Source organism: Notothenia coriiceps, unplaced genomic scaffold (assembly GCF_000735185.1).
Source record: "Notothenia coriiceps isolate Sejong01 unplaced genomic scaffold, NC01 NC01_scaffold00030214, whole genome shotgun sequence".
Taxonomy (NCBI): domain Eukaryota; kingdom Metazoa; phylum Chordata; class Actinopteri; order Perciformes; family Nototheniidae; genus Notothenia; species Notothenia coriiceps.
This window is the reverse complement of record NW_011362915.1, coordinates 310,320-331,325: the sequence shown is the minus strand read 5'-3', so window position 1 is coordinate 331,325 and position 21,006 is coordinate 310,320. Positions and strand designations below refer to the sequence as shown.

Here is a 21,006-nt window from a genome sequence, read left to right as displayed (position 1 = left end):
AGCATTTAGTGCAATAGTAGCTACAGAACATGTACTGTGCTGTGTAAACTGTACTGTATCACATAGCGTTTCAGACACACAAACTTTTCAACTTTCAAACTTAAACGGTGCGCTCCCAGCGCACGTACCGGCAGTGATCTACAGCAGCGGTTTTCAACCAGTGGTACGGGGACAAACTGTCTCGCTCTCGTAATGTCTGTCTGTCTTGCTCTCGTTCTGTCTCTCGCACCACTCTCGGTTCCACTTTTACTTTTGCGCGCTACCTGTCTCACTCTTTTCCGGCCTCCAGCTTTTCCTGCTGGAACCCGCCGCTTAAAGTTGGGGGTCCGCGGACCGGCCATAGAGCCCATAGAGTTAAAGGTGGTGGCCGTGAGCTGTAAAAATCCATAGATTAGCCGCACCGTTATATAAGCCGCAGCGTCGAAAAATGGGAAAAAAGGCGCGGCTTATAGTCCGAAAAGTACGGTACCTATGAATGCTGTTGTAAACCGCAATGCATTTGAATGAGTAATAGTGTATCTATGTTTGTCGGCTGTGATCTAAAGTTAAAAATGGAAAAAATTCAATGACAATTAAAAATAAAGATGGTCTGCACACTTGACTATGCACCCATGAAATGATATTTAATAGAATTGCATTCTAGCGTAAAGCTCTACTTAAGTAAAGGACGCTTTAAACGGCAGCTGTCGGTTATTAAATTAGTTCATGTCAGCACAATTATGCTTTTGTAAAAAAAAAAAGAAAAGCGTATGATTTAAGGGCCCAAAGCCACCAACGCCCTACACAGATATCGTGCATTACATCGTGTTGAACATGGCTTTGTATAAACTCAGGCCAAAGTTCCATTTTTGGATAAAGCAGCACTGAAGCGCGACTCATTCAAGAAAAAGAATTGAAATGAGACACTCAGTTTGATTGTCTCCGCCCTGAGATTTAATGTTATGTAACACAACACGTATTTGTGAGTGGGTATCATGAAGCCCTTTCCCCCTGGAGATATCTGTCGCTGCATGTTAGAGAAGCTGCTCCTGTCATTTCATTGTTGCAAATGACATCTCAAAAAGCTGATGAATAGACTTTTATGAAGCTTGGCTGAGTCACATTCAAGTACGGTAAATGTTTACTTTGTGCACTTCATTCATCATTTTCACTCAAATAATCAAACCAATGCTTTGTTCTTTTGACATTTAGATTAAATAAAGCAGGAATGGCTCCTAGAGGAGAAGTGTACATAAGCTTATTTATGCTATAAAGCTGCAAGCATACTCCACAACACCTGTGCACCTGTTTGGCAGAATGGCAGCACAGTAAACAAGAGCTAAACACGCACTGAGCTGAATACATGCATATCAAACTCTATCTAGGAAAACATAACGCAGTCACTTTGTTCGTGAGATTTCTGTAAACAGGTTTTGCATACATTTGGGCAAAGGCCACACGGCATCCTGTCCTCTGTGGTCTTCTCATCTGTGTTGCATAGATTCGTTTATAAAGGTTGACAATTGTATTGGTATTTTACGAGGAAATGGTCCCGTTTTAACACACCCAAAAGGACACATGCTCCTCCTCAAGTCAATATTGTCAGTAGCCTGATAAAGATAAGGGAATGGAATGATTATGAAGTGAAATCCTGTGTTTAACAATACAGCATGTCTGCCCTCATGTTTAATAGGAGGATATCCTGAAAACATTCAAAGCAATAAGAACCACACAAAGCAGACCTTTAACACTGATAAGTTATACAACTCAGATAATAGCCAGAAGCAGGATCAAGCCTGAGAAAACATTGAACTGATATTTAGTCCGAGAGAGGAGTGAGGAAATGGAACTAGAGCAGTGTGGAAATCTTACCAACATGTGAGGCTGCAAAACCATGTGAGGAAATGAAGCACATGAGCGTGAGAGCTATACAAGGCTCTTCTGCTGTTATCAAACCTCTGTATACCAGTCAAAGTAAAGGCAGAGAGAGAAGATACACTAATGTCTGCACTCAGTGGTTAAAAAGATCTTATATAGTTCAAGAAGCTAATGTGAAATCAATTGAGATTTCTGCAGCATGTTTTGTGATGAAATAAGTAGAGGGTTAGGGTATAATGATGATTTCATGCTTTGCTGTTCAAAAGGAGGAAACATCCCAAATAGCTATGTTGGCAACACTAAACTGATAACCTATTCTAAACTAAACAAGCTGTCCCATTGGATGATTCAAACTCAGTTTTAGTCTGAAAAATGACTCAGCATGACAGCTGCAAGTCAGCAAAATATTTGGTAACATTTGGATGAGGATTTGACTTGCTGTCTCACCGAACTCCCACGTATCACAAACATTGGTCCGGCCCTGCTTTTTCCTTCTAAAGAAAGAAAGCAGGCTAACAAGGCAGGATTTTGCAATGCATGACTTATTTATTTACCTTAACTGATGATATTGAATACAAAGAAAAAGCCACACCTCCCTTTCACAGCTATAAAGTGAAAAGTAAAGCCTGATAAAAAATACAGGAATAATCCTTTATTATTTTATTTTGTAAAAAAACCCCCGAAGGAATAATCATTTATAGAAGATCAGACTCATATAATGTTCCTATTTTTACTTATTTATTTATCCATGCAGGTATACCTAAAGATTATGATTCATATATTTCGATGATTACTTTAAAAGGATGCTTAGTAAAAAATGTAAGTGTTTGTTAACAAACTGTAAGGTAAGGTGATTCCAATGTGTTTAACTGCGATTTCAAGAGTTTTAAATGCATTTTCATGATTAATATTGCGAATTGCAATTGGTATGTAGAGTTTATGATATTTTTCCATGTAGTTTAAACGGGAAACCCTCACTAAAAAAACGTGCAAAACATTTTTTTCTTCCAGGCCTTCTTACCGCACAAAATAGGTCTCAAACTAAACGAGAGGCAATTCAAAAAAAGGTTAAAGAGTTCATTACATCAGGAGCATCTAAAGCTGGGTAATGACGGCTGGCATCAAAGGTCAATGTGTTTAGAGGAGCTCCTGGCTGACGTCCCCGACCAGACACCATCTCAAACCTCAGAGCAGCCATTACAGAGCAGCAGGACATCACTTCCCTGGCAAAATCCACTTTCTCCTCACTTATACGATTACAGGCAGTCACTAAGGGCAACAGCATTACATCCTCGGCTGAGGGGAGTTTATGGGCCTTACTTGGGCTAAAAAGGTCAATTATCATGGGAGGAATATCAGATTACACTTTTAGGCCTATTTTTCTCTTTGCATGTGTCTCTGGAAAATTCTGGAAATGTATACAAAGGAAGCTGAGGGATTTTTCACACAATATAAAGCTGAGCATTGCTGACATTATTTTTAAAATCCACCAACAGATCAATATAACTTAACATTTTCAATTAAAAAAAGTCAATAACAATATGCATTTATAGGCCGGAATACCAGCTGGTATGGAATGGAAAAAATATAATTGACTGGAGTTGCATCCATTTACTTATATTATCCTGAGGAAATCAAAAGCTATACAAAAACATAAGCTTGCACAAACACACCTTACTTTAAAAAAAACAAATAAAATATAAGGAAAAACTCCAGGTTGAATTCCCCTTCAAATTGCAATATTATTGAATTGAATTCAACTTGATAAGCATCCAGTATGAAGCCATTTGTTTTGTTTGATGGGTCTGTGCGCTTTGTACAATGGTGCCCTCCCATGGAAGATTTGTAACATCACATGTATAGTTATTTGAGCTCTTGTAAAATACAAGTCTATCTTGCATGATCAACAAAAACATCGCAAAAGCTGGAAGTGTTGTTATCCTCAATGCAATCTCCCTCCTTTACAAAGAGCAAGTCTACTTAAAGCTCGTCTTAAGCAGATCCTGCTTCAGAAGATGGGGATCTGATGGTTCACTGGCTATGTTAATCACTTTGTATGTACAGAGTGATTAAGCGTGATCAAACCCCTCCTATCAAATCCAGTAGTCCACATCAAGAATCCCACAGCACACACACACAGGAAGCCCTCAGTATCATCATAGAATAACATACGATTCAAGTTGTAATCCTGCAACTTATAAAACTGGCACACAGTCTTTCAAATGACTAACTGACTTGTTCACCACTTGTCATTGTTATCAAAGCAACCAACTCACTTTGCATTTTTTCTGGAGTCATAATGACAAAAATCCTTACTATTCCCGCCAACGACTAACATGTCCATGTAAAATATATGTGTCTCTGTACACTAGGAATTAAATAAAGAAGTTGTACAAATAATGAAAGTTTGCATGTCTGACTGTTATTGTTTATAGCCAGTGGTGTAAACTAACCACTGGCAGTACATTTACTCAAGCTGCTACTCTGTATTTCTACTCTTCTACAATTTAGAGCTAAATTGTGTACTTTTACTCCACAACATTAATTTAATACCTTTAGTTAAGTTGCAGATTTTGACTAATGATGTGAACTATAATGAAGTCTTAAATCAGACTTTAGTTCCACCTGGAATAAATTCACAAGCTACCTTGCAGTATACAAAGTCATTCAAACTAGCTGCAGTGGGCCGATCTGAATAACCAGTTATTTTACTTTTGGTACAAGTATATTTTGATGCCAATTCGTTTTTACTTTTACTTGAGTAACATTTTGATTGCATGACTTTTACTTGTAACAGAGTATTCCTACACTCTGGTACTTCTTCTTTTAATTAAGTAAAATGTCTGAGTACTTCTTCCACCCCTGTTTAAAGCTGTCACTGACTGTGATGTGCACACAGAGGAGCTTTAACCCTCAGCATGGCTCACCTGCCGTGCCCAGCCAGCTCGGCCCCCTCCTCCTTCAGCCTCTTGCTCTTGGCTGCACAGTCCTCCAGCAGGATCTCCTTCCGTCTTTTGATGGCGTGCAGCCAGTCCACCTCATCTTCTCTCCTGGGTCCAGCATCTTCTGGCTTCTCTGCTTCAGCCACAAACTGCTGCACAGCTGTCTTTGAAACCTTCTCACCAACTTTCCTCTTCCAACCAAATGAAGCCATGCTGCAGGGAAACGACAGTGGGTTTACTAACAATATGCCCAGATATACTATTATCTCATATGAACAGTATCAAATATGTACAGGAAAGTCCAAACTTTTATTTTGAAATATCGTAAAACCAACTAGCTGTTGATGTTAGCATACTTTTACCATGACATATCCTATGTATCTTACCCGGCAATCTAGCTGCTACAGTTATATGTATATCCTATTTAAGGACAGTTACATAACTAACCAATATTACAAACAAATACTAAAAAAGCGACTTTATAAAACTAAAGACCACCATGACAGTCACAAGAAGGCTAGCTAACGTTAGCTATAATAATCTAGCTAACATTCGCCACACATTTTTATGTCTAAGTACATTTGCTCACACAATTATCTTGTTTTGACATGATATATCACATTTGAATTTCTTTTTTAAAAACAGTAATTACGCACAAACGTCTACAGCTTTCCGTGGGCTAAAATTGACAAGCTAAAGGAAGCTAACCTCTGGCCATATTTGGTGACCCGGAAGTTGTTTGAATGTTTACATCGTCTCTTAAAGAAACACAAACCGTATTTTTTATGTGGCCTACTACTCTACTAGCATGCCAGTAACGGAAAAACAATTGAATTATAAATACGAAGTAAGTTCTGCTGACCTAAAAATACTTTGATATACTATAACATTTAGTTGTTTTTACGATTTAAGGAAATGCAGTTACTGAAATGTTATTTAGATCTGGCCGGACTGACTCTCCGTTTTCCCACTAGATGGCAACACATGGATGACTCAGAACAATTTTTTTAGCCATAAAAGAGTTTATTTAATCTTAATTCATCATTGCTTTCTATCACAGTATGCCACTGTCCATACTGTTGTTTATTGCAGATGATCACATTTGTTAATACTGTTTTTTCCCCCACCTGTAATTTGTAACCTGTATTGCATTGCATTTTTATTTATTTATTGTATTGCATGTTTGTATCTTGTCTTGTATCTTCTTCAATACCTGTTTTTGCATATATTTGTAAATATTATATTCATTTGTTTATACTTCTGGAAAAATTGTGTTCCTATATGTACTGTACTGCACTTAATATAGCTGGAACCTAAACCGGTGGGATTTCAGATTACTAAGGTCTTCCCCTGACAAGAAGACATTCCCTGTTTGCAGTCTGAGTAATTAACATTCCATTCACTGAGAAAACGGTTTATTTAATGACTGTGGTGTAACATTCTAGTGTAAAAAGTTAATTGCAAAACACTAGACACATTTGTTTGCAATTTAGCAGTTTATTAGGCAGTTGTGTATACAAATGATTTCAACACTGTCCATTCAGATTTACACAGGTCAATCTGGTAGGGTCCCTTTACACACCAAACAAAAATAATATTTATTTGAAGCAGTCCAAACAATTAGACTGACAGAATTCATCTGATAACAGTCTACTGGGACACAACTCCATACACTGTCGAAAAAGGTCACACTTTCACACATTCATCTTTCCTACAAAACTCATGAAAAGTCTTGTAGTCAAAACTTGCAACTGCCCTATAAAACTAAAATGTTTAGTTTTACTTCCCAAGAACATAATGGGTTTATTTACCATGATCACTGTTTATCAGAAAGTCTTAAAACTGAGACATAAAAGGTCAAATATCAACTAAATATTTCAGTCCAAACCTGCCCCACTGGACAGCAGGAGAAACAAGATCATCACAATTACTGTCACTCTTGGCAATTTGTGTTACATTATACGTCTTGAATGTAAAATTGTTTATACAAATGAGATTGTAAGGGTTTTAAAGCTTTGGAGGGGTAAACACTGAAAACAGAGCAATTGCTTACAATTCTTAACTCAGATATAATGTAACGTTTCTTTTATTTAAAACGTGTCTGATATTAAGATTTGAACATGCAAAGTTCTTTAAAACCTGGTTTAGCTGAATTAAGACAAAAATCAAGATATTATTAGAAACCAGTTTACTGGTTTTCTATTCTCCCCGCTACCATAGTTAAAAGATGGTAGCAGGAACTGAGGACTGAAGTAATATGGCAACAACAATCAGATGTTTCTGTTATGTTTTATAGTGCATTATTTGCTTTTTTTTGTGATACAAACACTTAAAATAATCTGTGAATTTCTAATGAAGTTATTGTGAATGAAAACTGTCAAAATATGTAGTCGATTCCAACCATTAAAATTGCAAAAAGTGCCAATAATTCTGACCAGCACTGGATTCCAACTTTTACTGACATAAAACCGATTAACAGTACTGACAATAATAAGGCAGCCAAACAACAGAAACCACAGCAAACTTTAAGACAGTGGATAGGAAATGAAGGGAGATGCATCATACTTGTGATTAAATATGTATCTTAAACTTTGTGAGCTTAAGAGTAGTATGACATTTTTTGTATCAAATATAATTCACCCCCACACATATTTATGATCTAAATGCTTGTGTGATATTTTTTTCTTCTATCCGAAATGCAATCGACCAGGAAGGGCTTCACAAATCCAAGCTCACAAATCTGTTTCATATGTAAACCTTTTTTCCAAGGGAATGTGGGCAAAAATGACTGTTCGTCTGCCAATAAGACATCGCCATGCGCTGCATGTAATTGCTACTTATCATTTTCAAATTGAGCCCCAAGGCCTCTACACTTGTAATGGATTGGCATCTACAAATTGGATGTAGGCAAAAGGCATTTCACTCAGTAATCATTCTTAACAATCCTAATAATGAATCTAAAGAAAAAAACAAAACAAAAAATACAACAAAAAAAAGTCAAAAATCAACTTGCCGTTTTAATGAGACACTGAAAATGATATATTTCTAGATTTTGACTGTCATGGCAAAACACCCCTTAAATGGTAAAAGCAGGCTATATTTATATGGAAAGACAATCAAGTATCAGAATAGTTGTGATTGAAGGAAACAGAGCTGTGATATTGATTTAAAAACCAGACAGTAAAAAAGGAAAATATATACCATCCAGCAATGGATCTTGATGCAATAAAGAAAACGAAAAATCCATGTCCAATAGAAGCAATACTCCGTCCACTGATAAATATATTCACGTCTTTATATATAAAACTGTAGGGGACAGACAAATTCAATTTTTTACAACAAGGACAAAACCATGACAATTTAGTCTCTGACAACTCCAAAGACCAATCATAAATCTGATGAAGCATTCTTTAGTCCCTGACACAAGACAGAAATAAAGGGGTCATTGTACTTCTTCAGAGTCCAATGAATGTGATGGGCATGACAGCCCTTGTTATAGCCAGTGCAGAGCCCCCATACATCTGCACCACCTCTCTGATCCCCACCGAGAGGAAAACAAGAGCAGCAGGAAATTAAAGAAACTTGTGCAAAAGTGCCTCCTGCATCCTTTACGACTGCCACCTAAAATCACCCACCCCCAACGTGTGGCTTCCTTCTCTGCAGGCCAAAACTTGATCTTGTTCCCTGTACTGGAAAGCAGTGCTCCCTGGCTACAGTACAGACAATTCAGTGTAATCAACTGCGTATATATGTATAGTTGGGATGTGGACATTTGCTTTTTAAATTGATCAGGAAACTGTAAAACCCCCTCCTTAATGTTGTTCTGTCCTAGCTTTAGAGTAGCTCGTCTTTCACTTTTCCATATAACCCCCTTACATTCCCTGCCAGCTCAGTATACATCCCTTCAGTTTAGGGAACACTAACTTGCGTCAGTGCCATGGAACAATCACTTCATCCTCAGCCCGGATGAATTGAGCCATGAATCGGTTGCATGCTTATTGCTATAAAGACACTCGGAGAGGAAAAAAGGCTAGCGATTGTTTTGCAAGCTATCGTGCAAGTAGTTTAATAAGATTTGCGCACATCTCAAAGAACTCGATGGTGTGGCTTCCGGGTCGAGGGACGATCGCGGTGTCCGCCCCTCCCGTTGAGTCGATGGATGAAGTCAACGATGAGGCTAAGGAGCTTTCTGCGGCCTTGGCGAGGGGCACAGGGATAGACGTGGTTGGAGTTTCTGCCCCCTCTACATCGTTCTTTAGAGTGCTGCGGCAGTTGCCCACAGACCCAGATCGGAGAGGGGTAGCAGATCCAGATTTGGTCTCCACCATATCATCTGAATAACAAAAGACAAAACATGTTTTATACTAAATCCACACACAACATTTTTTTGGGGATTTAATTCCATATGAAGATCTATACCCACAGCACACAGGCCTTGTCACATATTAAAAAAATAGAGGTATTAAAATATTACACATTTAATATATTAATGTATTGAATATCTTTCCTGCTTTAGAAAGAAACATTAGGTATAAATAGTTGTAATGCTATTTTTACCTTCATTTTCAGGTGTATATCAATATCGTGTAGTGTCTCTACTGTGACATGTCTCCTTGCTTTAATGTTCAAAAAGCTCTTTATTTCTCTCATACTGCCTGTGCCCTCTTTTCACCCTCTGTCTAAAACCAGAGCCCAGTCTGCTCTGATTGGTTAGCTGGCAAGCTCTGTTGTGATTCGTCAACCGCTTTGAGACATTCAGCCCCTTAGCCTATCACCTACTATGTGTTGGATCCCAACAGATGCACAAGTGTTACATAATGATGTCACAGAAGTAAACCAAGGAGTCCAATGGAGGCATTTCAGGCAGGGGGGGTGTGTGGGTGGGGGGGGGGGGAGCAAAACTCCAGGGATTTTAGCCTCTGCAGACCATTTACATGCACAACAACCAATAACACACTACAGGAAAGGGAAAAGCACAATAGGGCCTCTATCATTTTCGAGACATGGGGGAGAGAAGGGTTATGACCCGGCTGGAATTCATGTTGCAGTAATGTGGCATGCGCTGAAACAAATCGGTTACTAAGGCGCTTCATAAGTTTTAATTCTAATGTTGAAACTAATCAGCCTTCAATTCCATAAAGCCATCAGTTACAGCTAAACATTAACTCCTTGGCTGACTTGGCTGAAGCTTGGGGCCAAAATGTAGTCTCATGCCCTTTACAGAGCATGCCTGTGCCACGATGATACTGCTCATAACAACACTCTTATCTCTGCCTTTGAGGCACCGCGGCACACACCTAAACTACTGGACTAAAGCCCTCAACCCCATAGTAAATCATTGATCAAGTTTACACTGACACAGCATACCACAGGACAGAAACCAGGTAAACATTACCTAGATACAGGGAGTTGTATCTTTGCAGTTCTTAAAACAACACAAAAATACATGTTAAAAACTAAAAGTAGAGGAAAATGTGTTGTGATTCTGGGTGAACTGTCTTTTTAGACAAAAAGCCACTTTTTCTTAGTTCCAAAGCTATGTAGTTTGTCTTTAATATGAAACACAGAAAGCTTCACATCTTAGGAAAAGTAACAGAGAAAATAGTTTAGTAACTTACCGTCTATGCTACGGAAATCGAGGAGGTAGGTTCTACTGTCCACCTGGTAGAGTTGAAGGCTCATCTTGGTTTGCATCCCAGTAATGGGATTCTTCCTTTTCACACGTAGATAATACGGATTCACAACCTGCAAGAGTTACGAAGGGTGAATAAAACAATGATTGTATGAATCTTTTTAAAAAGGAAGTCTCATATGACAAATAGTTATTTACAATAATGTGAAGACACAATTAAAGCACTTTATTTTGTCCTCTTTCTTACCTTCCACTCATAATCCAGCTGTTTCATGGCCCGGCAGACTTCAGACATGATGTCGTTGGGTCGACTCTGACTGCGGATGCCCAGGTGCCACTTGGCTCTTCTTACTCCCTGGTGCTTGGACTTCTGGGGGTTCAATTCGTCCAGAGTGTGGCGAGGCCTGGGGGGAGTCTCCGCCAAGAGGAAGGGTACTCGCTCGGGGTGGGGCTTGACAATGCCGGACACAGTGGCACCAGTTGAGGTCAGGAGCTGGTCGTCTAGAAAAGAGTCCGGAGGGCTGGACGCCAGGTAGAAGTCCTTGGCTTCACTCATGATGCGACGATTGTCAATGATGAGGTGGTAGGCGACGGCCAAGGGGTCCTGATGGTTGCGGCTGTATATGCAGGTGAGGACCTCCTCCTCTGTGCACTCAAACTTCTCACAGACCTCCTTCAGGGCTTCGTCGTCAATCATGTTGTTGCTGTAGGAGGGGTCCTCAGGGAACAAGTACTTTGGTAAGCCCTGTTTGAACCAATCATCATCTCTGTGAAGGACACAATATTCGTTGTATTAAACACAGCACATACTGTGAATGCTACACTGAAACTAGCACTAATATAGATCAGGTGGTTTAAGAAATAGTTTGATTTGTAGTAAATCACGTCGGGCTTACCGGATCTCTCTGATGGTGGCTCTTTTCATGGGGTCCACCTGCAGCATGTGTTTGAGGAGGCTTATTACAGAAGGGTTTAGATACTGCGGGGTAAAAAAGATTCCGTCGCAGATCTTCTTAAAGAGTGTTGGCACGTGGTCGTCATCAAAGGGAAGTGTCCCACACAACAAGGCATAAAGAATGACCCCACTGCTCCAGATATCCACCTCTGGACCGGCATATAACCTGAGCACGAGAAAAATAAACAATCTTTTGATCATGAAAGGAACTTCTTAGCAACATAGTAGGAGAGTGTTTGAGTCCTGAGTCAATATCACCTTCCAATGACATATCGAAAACATTACCTTCCTGAGATGACCTCAGGAGCAGCATAGTTTGGAGAACCACAGCTCGTTCGCAGGAATTCCCCATCTGACATCATGTTTGATAGTCCTGCACAGAGTGTACACTGTTATAATAAGGTCAGGATCAGCCTTATAGCATTAAGTCATATTAGATTGCTTTATCTCTACATATGATACAGATCAAAACGGGGACCAGCTCATTAAAACATTGCTCCCTAGCCTTTTTATTGTGCATTTCATTTTGAGTTAGTGAACAAAGTCCTGTACTCGTGTGTCCTAAATTGAACATTAACGTAATCACCTGTGAAGACCTGAGTTTAGGATGAGACTCACTTACCGAAGTCTGCAATCTTGGCATTCATATGTGCATCAAGCAGCACATTTTCAGGCTTCAGGTCCCGGTGCACCACCATGTGTCTGTGGCAGTAGTCTACCGCTGAAATAATCTGCTGAAACAGCCGACGGCTCTCCTTTTCCTCCAACTGTCAAAGCAGAAATGATCCATTAGGCGTGATCTTCTCTGTGACTCAGTTGGCACATCACAGCTGACTAAGCAGCACTTCCTGTCGGGCTTCGATCTCTTTTCCCGCCCCCGTTGGTTTTTGGTTCACAGGTTGATGTATCTGTACCAAAAGCTGGCAATAATATTGAAAAGTACATAATGCACTTTTACGATCTGGTACCCTCACTGATTATAACATATACAACATCTGCTATATATGAGAAAATGGAAAGACTGACAGAAAATGTGGTACATCCATAAAACAGACTTTAAGACTTTTTCCAGTATCACGGTGTATTACCTTTCCATTTTTGCAGATGTAGTCGAATAGCTCTCCCCCTGAGACATACTCCATCACCATGAAGATATCAGTCGGGGTGCTGATAACCTGATACCTGCAGACAGAAACACAAAATGACAATCTTGTGGGACATAAACAATGACATATTTAACACTGCTAACAAAATGAACACTAAGTATATCTAGGCCCATTTGTCAATTTGTGTTTATTTAAGGTAAAACCACAATGCAGCAGTTTGGCTAAAATACAATATCTTGGTAATGTATGCCTTGCTTTAATGAAACTCTTCTTTTAAATGAAGACACTGTATGACATAATAAATGAACCCGTTTCATTGCACCATCTCATGCTTGTCTTCACTGGGCCCCATGAAACAAACATCAGGAGTGAAAGCACCCCAAAGGCCCTTTTACACATGTACTGCAATACAGAAAGCATCCAGTAATTACCCTGTAGAGCTATAAATAAGAATTCAAATACATTCAAAAGAGTTAACCCTGCCAACTACCTTCTACACAGTCAGTGTTATTGTCCGGAGAATTCATGGCAGACGAATGGGCGTATTGATATGTCTATCACGTCTGGCGTGAAACCAAAAGAACACAAACATCCATATATGTTTACTACATATACCACTATTTAAATCATCCATGACTCAGCACATCTGTGGTTTGATCTAGGCTGCAAGGTATGAAGTACAGCATCAACCCTCTAGAGTATTTCAGATAACTTGTATTGCAGCAGCATTAGTTCAAACTTGATCAAGTGACTGAAGAATGTGTTATTGGACAGCAACCAATCCTTTCAGTGCAGGGATTAGCTAGAAATTCTTGCAACTGAGAATCAACAATGGCACCCATCATACCTTTCTCTATTTACACTACAACTAAGAGGCCTGTGATTTTCATAGTCAACATCAAGCAGCAGAGTAAGCTAAAAGCTGAAACTTCTGTAATCCCTGTAGCTCTGAATAGTGATGTTTTAAAACGACTTAAATCAAAGTCATGACAAGGTGACAGTGTTAGATATTTGAGTATAAGAGTGTCTGTCTCGTTTGTAATCTCCAATCATTACATTGTCCGTGCAAAGGTAAAGACAATAAAGATTGTGGCACAGCCAACAAGAAATGCAACTTAGCAGATGTGACAGATGTTGACTAACTGCTCATCTAATCATTCACAATCACTACACACATCCTGTGAACCAAATGAAGCTGTAATGTGTTGTATTGCTTCACTTGTCCTCACATGACATTATTCACTCTAGACAGGCAAAGCCATGCCCTCTGCCCGAGTGTTTGTCAAAGATGTGATCTCCCCTTCCTCTCAATGGCGTTGACATTCTTGTGCATGCAGGACATGGAGATGGTATTTCAGGCAATACGACACACCTCATGGTCGTTTTGACAACTCTGTAGCTTTGGCCTCGGTCCTCTGCTGCTTGTTTGGACATTCAAATACCTCGTATGAAGTACTGATTAGTGTCTCTTTCAGCAGCAGTGTAACCTCAACAGAGCATCTTCCTGTTTCCAAATGAACAGTGTTTACTGCAGGCTTGATGTGCTTACAATACATGCTTGACTAACAGTGTAATGAGCCGGCCGCTAAATACTGTCACACAGTCAGTTTGGGCATGTGAGGTTAAACAATGACTCATTCAAAACCATGCAGTCAGTGAGGTGGCCTGGAAAGAAACATGAACATCATGTATCAATCTGCATCAACACATGTAGATGTTGTCAGCAGTGCCTTAGCTTTTTTAAAACAATCAGATAAAAGATATACACCTGCGTTGGAGTTTATTATCATTTCCTGCTGTATTACAATGCTCAATACAGACCTATGGGTTCTGTAAATACATAGTGAATGCACCCTCAGTGAATATTACATTTGAGTGTAGTTGATCTCTCAGCAAGTTCGAGGAAAAACAATGGTAAAGCAATTTTTATATTAAAATGAAAGGTCAACAGGGAGGATGCAATAATGCAGACTGAGCCTAGGACTGAAGGGTGAGTAGACTGGGTCAGACAGATAGGGATGTTTTCTAAAACACTCCATTAACCTGTTTAGCCCTGAGCCTGTTTTTCAGGTCTCAGGCTTGAAAATGACATGCCCAGAACAAATGACTATATCTTCACTTCTAAAAAGGGGTAAATTAAGAATCCTTTTTCTCAAAGCAATGCTACAACTGCGAGTTGGATGTAGAAAAGTCAGAATAAATATAGATGTTTTTATTTTAAAGTAAATTCAGATTGAACATATTAAAAAAAAATGTAAATGATAGTTTCCGTCCAAAAAAAAAAAACATTACATATAATGAAAACCACCCTTGAATGATGGGATGGTAGACTAAAAGCTTTAGGAATCCAAACTATAACATATAAAAAGTAACCTGTATCAAGATTGATGCATAACAACTGAAATATGACCTTTTTAGAAAAAAAACATTTGGGTGTATTTGCCATATCTCTGGCACCCATCGGTCAATTTTGGTGATTGACACCTCTTTTGAACCGTTAGAGCCAATAGAATCGAGGGGAAGATCCTAAATCCATCTAAACATTACCATTGGTGAATGAGAGTGATAACCAGCCAGCATACCCAAAACCGGAAGCTGGGTTACAGCTCTCATACACTCCATATGAAAACTAGGCTTATTGTCATAAATATGACGATGGATTATCAGTAATCATTTCTAAGTGACACAGAGACATTGGATTAACCTTCAGCAGCGTTTATATGCATTTTAATGCCATTGAACACAACTTTGGATCAGAAAACAGCAAAGGTAAGACGTATTTGCCGTTTTGGCCCCTTAAAGTGAAGTTGTGTGTTGTATTTGCTTGCCTTCGCGAGTTTTGGTCGCACAGTGATGATACTTATACCATTGGAATCTGTGGAATCTCAGCTTTCATAGATATCTAGTTTGAGCAGATCCGATGAAGTATAACATATTTCTACCGTGAGTTATGGGCTAAGTGCATTAGCACTCTTTCGCTTAGTGCTAATTCAGACGCTCGGCGTTAGAGTTGTGTTTTGTTTCGGTAAAAATGGTTCATATCGTCAGGTAGCCGAGTTTCTTCCCGTTAATAGGTTGTTAAATGTTAACCTGTTAAGCCCTGAGCCTGTTTTCCAGGTTTCGGGCTCGAAAATGACATGCCCAGAACAAATGACTATATCTTCTCTTCTAAAAAGGGGTAAATTAATAATCTTTTTTCTCAAAGCAATGATAAACCAGTGAGTTGGATGTAGAAATTCAGGATCAATATTGATTTTTTTTATTTTAAAGTAAATTCAGATTGAACACAGTAAAAAAATGTAAATGATAGTGTCCGTCCAAAAAAAATACATTACTTATAATGAAAACCACCCTTGAATGATGAGATAGTAGACTAAAAGCTTTAGGAATCCAAATTATAACATATAATAAGTACCCTGTATCAAGATTGAGTTTCTTCCCGTTAGGTGGGTATGACACATACATAGTTTGTTAAATGTTAAGAAGCCCTCAGACGCTGTTTCTTGCAGATGTTGCGTTTTTGCCCCCGCCCACGGGTCCGTGAGGCTCAACAGGTTAAGAAGCTCTGAGACACAGTTTCGTGAATATTGTTGTTTTTAGCCCCCGGGGGCGGGGGCTCCGGGCTTAACAGGGTAACGCCTGAAAATAGCTCAGTGGGTGGCTTTAATTTACCGGCAGGGGGATTATGGAGCAGCGAGCAGGGTGTAATCTAGGACTTACAGTTTAATTATGTGAGGATGCCTGAAAAGCTTGAGGTTCTGGATCTCCCTGCGGATCTTTCCCACCACGTCCAAACTGCGAATCTTCTGCCTGTTCAAGATCTTCACCGCCACTTGGTGCTTGGTCAGCTCATGTTGACCCACTGCAGGATAAAAACAAAATGAACATACATGAGTAAATGCAATTACAATCCAGGACGTATAAAAGTATTTAAGAATTTAAGGAGCATTGTTATAGACCTGCAGTAACTTGTAATTTTACCACTTGGGTGTGGCAGACACAAGCTGTGAAAACAACATTGACATATTATATATCATAGCCTTATATAAAGTTGATATGATAATTGTTTTTGCAAACTGTTGCTTTTTTTTTGTACACAGAATACACAGAGCAGCAGCCTGTTGCATCTGGGGGTGAGGCTGAGAGAATTAGACAATTAACCAAAATGAAGCCCTGGGCCTGAAAATGAAAACCATGAGCTAAAAGTCACTTAAATGCTCTGTTAAGATGAGGGGAACTTCCAAGTCCAAGTTATTCTTTTTTTTTGTGATTGCATTACCTAATTCATATAGAGTAATAGGTAATATATTTAAGTTCGACGCAAATCTCTAAAGACCAAGAACTATTAAAACATCTTAAAATAACAATCCAACAGACAAATAAAGAAAAAACAAATAACATCTGAAGGGATTGTGCGAAGAAGTGGGAGTTAGTTTACAGCTGTTAATGATTTACCAGTTGTGCTGGAAGCAAACTATTAACAATGTCTCCAGTAAGCAAACCATAATCAAAGACCTAAGACTGTGGTCTTCTTTCTAACAACAACAAGACGCTTAGTGCAGAGATGACTCACTGAGATTTAACTGACTGTAAAACGAAAAAGCTTGTGGTTGTTGTGTCAGTGCCTGGCTGGTTTACTTCATTTGGGTATATTATGGCTTAATCAATTGTTCCTAGGAGACGCAATGCACTGCATGATGAAGCAGAAAGCAGCCTGCAGAAGTGTTTTTTTTTAGAAGAGCCTTTTATCTATCACATCAGTCCATTACAGGGGCACTTCTAAGATGGAACATTTGAATAAGTCCAATTGATATGCAAGACCAATAAGTGTTGATACAAGCAAAGCTATGTATTGACTAACCGTACCGCCCTCTGGAGTGACAACATTGGGCGTACAAGTCGCAGGGTTTGCACTGCACCCTCCCCAACCAAAGAAAACCTATTAAACCTATTAATCTGTCTTTAATTAGAATGGCAAATATAACTCATAAGCAGTGGTGTAAAGTAACCAAGTAGATGTACTACTTTACTTAAGTACAATTTCGATACCCTAGTACATTAGTTGAGTATTTCAATGTCTGGGTACTTCGTACTTCTACCTCACTACAATTCAGAGGTAAATAGCAGTGTTTCCCCTACCATTGTCTTGGAGGGGCTCTGCGCCCCGCCAACGGAGCCCCGCGCCCCCCCTTTATATATATAGCACCAAATTGCAACTAATCTATATCTATTATCACTTTTCACATTGAACATGTGCTCTTTTATTAAATAAACTAAACACTTTCATTTTAAGTTGTGAGTTTAGTGTTTTTGACCCTAAGAAACACTGAGGCATTAATCAATAACAATAATCCACAGCTCCTCTCTCTGCTCCAGAGGATTTAAATATCCCAACTTAAATCACTAAAAGTACAAGTACTAATTATGCAGATTCGTCTATTACATAATAACATATATCAAATGTTACGAGTATAATTATTGATGCATTAAAGTGTGATCAAAGCTGGTAAAGGTGCAGCTAGTTTTAATGACTTTGTATACTGCAGGGTAGCTTGTGAATTTACTCCAGGTGGAACTAAAGTCTTATTTAAAGGGGACCTATCATGCAAAATGCACTTTTGTACGTCTTTTATACATGAAAATGTGTCCCCGGTCACAACGTCACAACCCATATGTGTTGATTATATTTCACATTATTAATACAAATCTGCAAAGTAACTAAATGTATTAAATACATGTAGTGGAGTAAAAGTATACCATGTAACTCTGAATTGTAGTGGGGAGAAGTACAAAGTAGCAAAAATACTCAAGTAAAGTAAAAGTACCCCAAAATGATAGTTAAGTACAGTACTTTAGAACATGTACTTAGTTACAGCACTGACTGCAGAACTGCATAACTTTAACATATTATGACATGTATCAGCATAGCTAAATGGTACTCATGTATAGGCACTCAGCCAAATTAACTAACAGCAGTCAGGGGGGTTTACTTCCCGGTGTCTTGGTCTTGACAAGCGACTTGTGGCTCTCCGGCTAGCTCGCATCGCAACCACCGCTGACTGATTATGTTTTTAAATAAAATACTTATGTCATACAACTTGCATTGTGTGGCTGTATGCTTTCAACTGCAGCTAAAGCCCCCATAAATTGCCACGTTTGTCACACACAAGTTAAGCTAACTAAGATGACAACAAGTGTGCTAGCTAGTTTCTGGCGTTGCGACAAGTTAGCCTTTTCCTAGCATGCTAACATTAGCTGCTAATAGCTAACAGCCACCATCTTTCAGTTGGCAGGGCGCACAGACGTCAGGACCGCCAGACATACCTTTAACCTTTCCAAACGTCCCCACTCCGAGTGTGTCTCCGAGAATGTAATGTCCAATTTTAACTCTTCCTTCATTTTTCTGTTTTTCCGTCGCCATCTTCCCGCAGTGGCCTTGCTGCGGGGTTAGCTAGCTGCGAGCAGAGATGGGCCGGACTCCGCTGTGTGCGTCTCTCTACTCAAGCGGCGGCTGCGCTCCACACGGAGGGAGGCGGCGCCGCGGCTGCTGCACGATTCGTCAGCAGCGTATGCGGCGTAGTATGGTGCCTTCAAGTTCTAACTTGAACAATTTGAAACGCCTATATTAACAATTGTATGGTTTTATATTTTAAGTCAAGTAAAAGTACTAACGCATAACTAAGCATCAAAATATACTTAAAGTAGGCTACCAGAAGTACTCTAAAGTTTAAGTACAAACGTAATACCATCAACATTCTAATTTAACCCTCCTGTTGTGTTCGGGTCAAATCTGACCGATTTACTACTTTCATCAACTTTTTTGTTTTACATTCGATTGCATTGGCTTTATGATATCCTTCACATTAGACATTTTAACATAAACAATGGCTGATCACCACTTTCATTGAAATGTTGATGATTTAGTCAACTTTGTCACACACACACACACACGCACGCACGCACACACACACACACACACACACACACACACACACACACACACACACACACACACACACATGGGCGTCATTTCCAATGGGGACAGGGGGACATTTTTTTTTTACGCAAGCGATCATCGTCACGGAGGAGCGTCTGTGTGTGTGTGGCATGAGCGCATCTTGTGAGAGAGAGAGAGAGAGAGAGAGAGACACAGAGATTTACGGGGTTGTTGTTAGCATTTGGTGCTAGCTCAGAGCTAACGAAGATTAGTCTGTTTCAACAATAAGGAGAGGATGAGCTCTTTCCTGTCGGACTTTGAGAGACTGAGAGAGAAAGAGAGAAAGAGAGAGACAGAGAGAGAGAGAGAGAGAGAGAGAGACAGAGATAGAGAGACTGAGAGAGTTACGGGGGTTGTTGTTAGCATATGGGGCTAGCTCGGAGCTAACGGAGATTAGAAGCTGTTTCAACAATAATGAGAGGGAGAGTCCTCTCCTGTCGGACTGAGAGAGATAACGTCAGCTCAGGGAAGTAAAGGACTCTGAGTGATTAGATTGTAAACTTTAGTCTAAGTTATCTCAGTGGGTCTCAAATGGTTTGGTCATCTATGTAAACAAATATGTCCATCTATGTAATATTAGTTGTATATAAAATAAGTTAAGAAATCAATGTGTACTATAGGTCAGTACAAAAATAAAAAACACAGTTTGAAAGGGGAGTGATTAGTCAAATATGCATAAATAAAAAGAAAGAATGCAGATAGGTAAGATAAAGATAGGAGAGAGGAGTTTATCAAATATTTGTTATTGGTTGTGAGCATATTCTAATGGTTTTTTGTTTATTGAAATATATACAGTTCTGTTTCATATGAGTNGATACTAGATAAGTGTGCAAACTCATTATATACACATTTTTCTTGGATTTGTTAACACCATAGTCCCTAATATATTTAGAAAAAAAATTTTTTTTTTGTTTATTGAAATATATACAGTTCTGTTTCATATGAGTGTTCAGAGAGCTTTATCCATACATCTCTTAGTGTTGCCCTCAAAGTGCACCAGATAGATGCATTTAAATTCAATTTTAAGAAAAAAATCTTCCCGGGGTGCATGCCCTCGGACCCCCCTAGAGGATGTGAGGTCATCACAAATAAAACAGGTTCACATGGATAGGATACTAGATAAGTGTGCACACTCATTATATACACTACACACTTTTCTTGGATTTGTTAACACTATAGTCCCTTATATATTTGTAGAAAGGCAGGAAATGGAATTAAATTGAGAACATTTTTCACTGCGGATGACCCTCTGTTTTGTGTTCCCCCCACTTCTCAAACCAAAGTTACACCCTTGCACACACACATACACTAGATGTGTTTCCCCCCTTATGTGCCCATCCCCCCATGTGAATCACACCTGACACACACACACCTATTATACATCCATGACACACACACACACACACACACACACACACACACACACACACACACACACACACACACAGAACAATTTGATACATTTCCCACTCTTATGTGCCCATCCCCCAACATGGATCACACCTGGCACACGTAAT

General features: G+C 39.3%; 1 protein-coding gene across 2 annotated transcripts; it reads right to left on the bottom strand.

Moving 5' to 3' along the window:
* Positions 1-7,107: 7,107 nt before the first annotated feature.
* Positions 7,108-19,043, bottom strand: prkaa1 (protein kinase, AMP-activated, alpha 1 catalytic subunit). 2 transcript variants are annotated; one of them, XM_010787254.1, is made up of 9 exons: positions 18,817-19,043; positions 16,213-16,354; positions 12,475-12,568; positions 12,009-12,153; positions 11,672-11,759; positions 11,328-11,552; positions 10,679-11,198; positions 10,418-10,544; positions 7,108-9,132 (listed from the first exon to the last, which is right to left on the bottom strand). In XM_010787254.1, exons 1-9 carry the CDS (start codon positions 18,911-18,913, stop codon positions 8,849-8,851), a joined length of 1,722 nt encoding a protein of 573 aa, XP_010785556.1. In that variant the 5' UTR covers positions 18,914-19,043; the 3' UTR covers positions 7,108-8,848. The 2 variants fall into 2 exon arrangements, with proteins under 2 accessions (XP_010785556.1, XP_010785557.1); XM_010787255.1 differs by lacking the exon at positions 18,817-19,043 and adding an exon at positions 16,452-16,487.
* Positions 19,044-21,006: the final 1,963 nt, after the last annotated feature.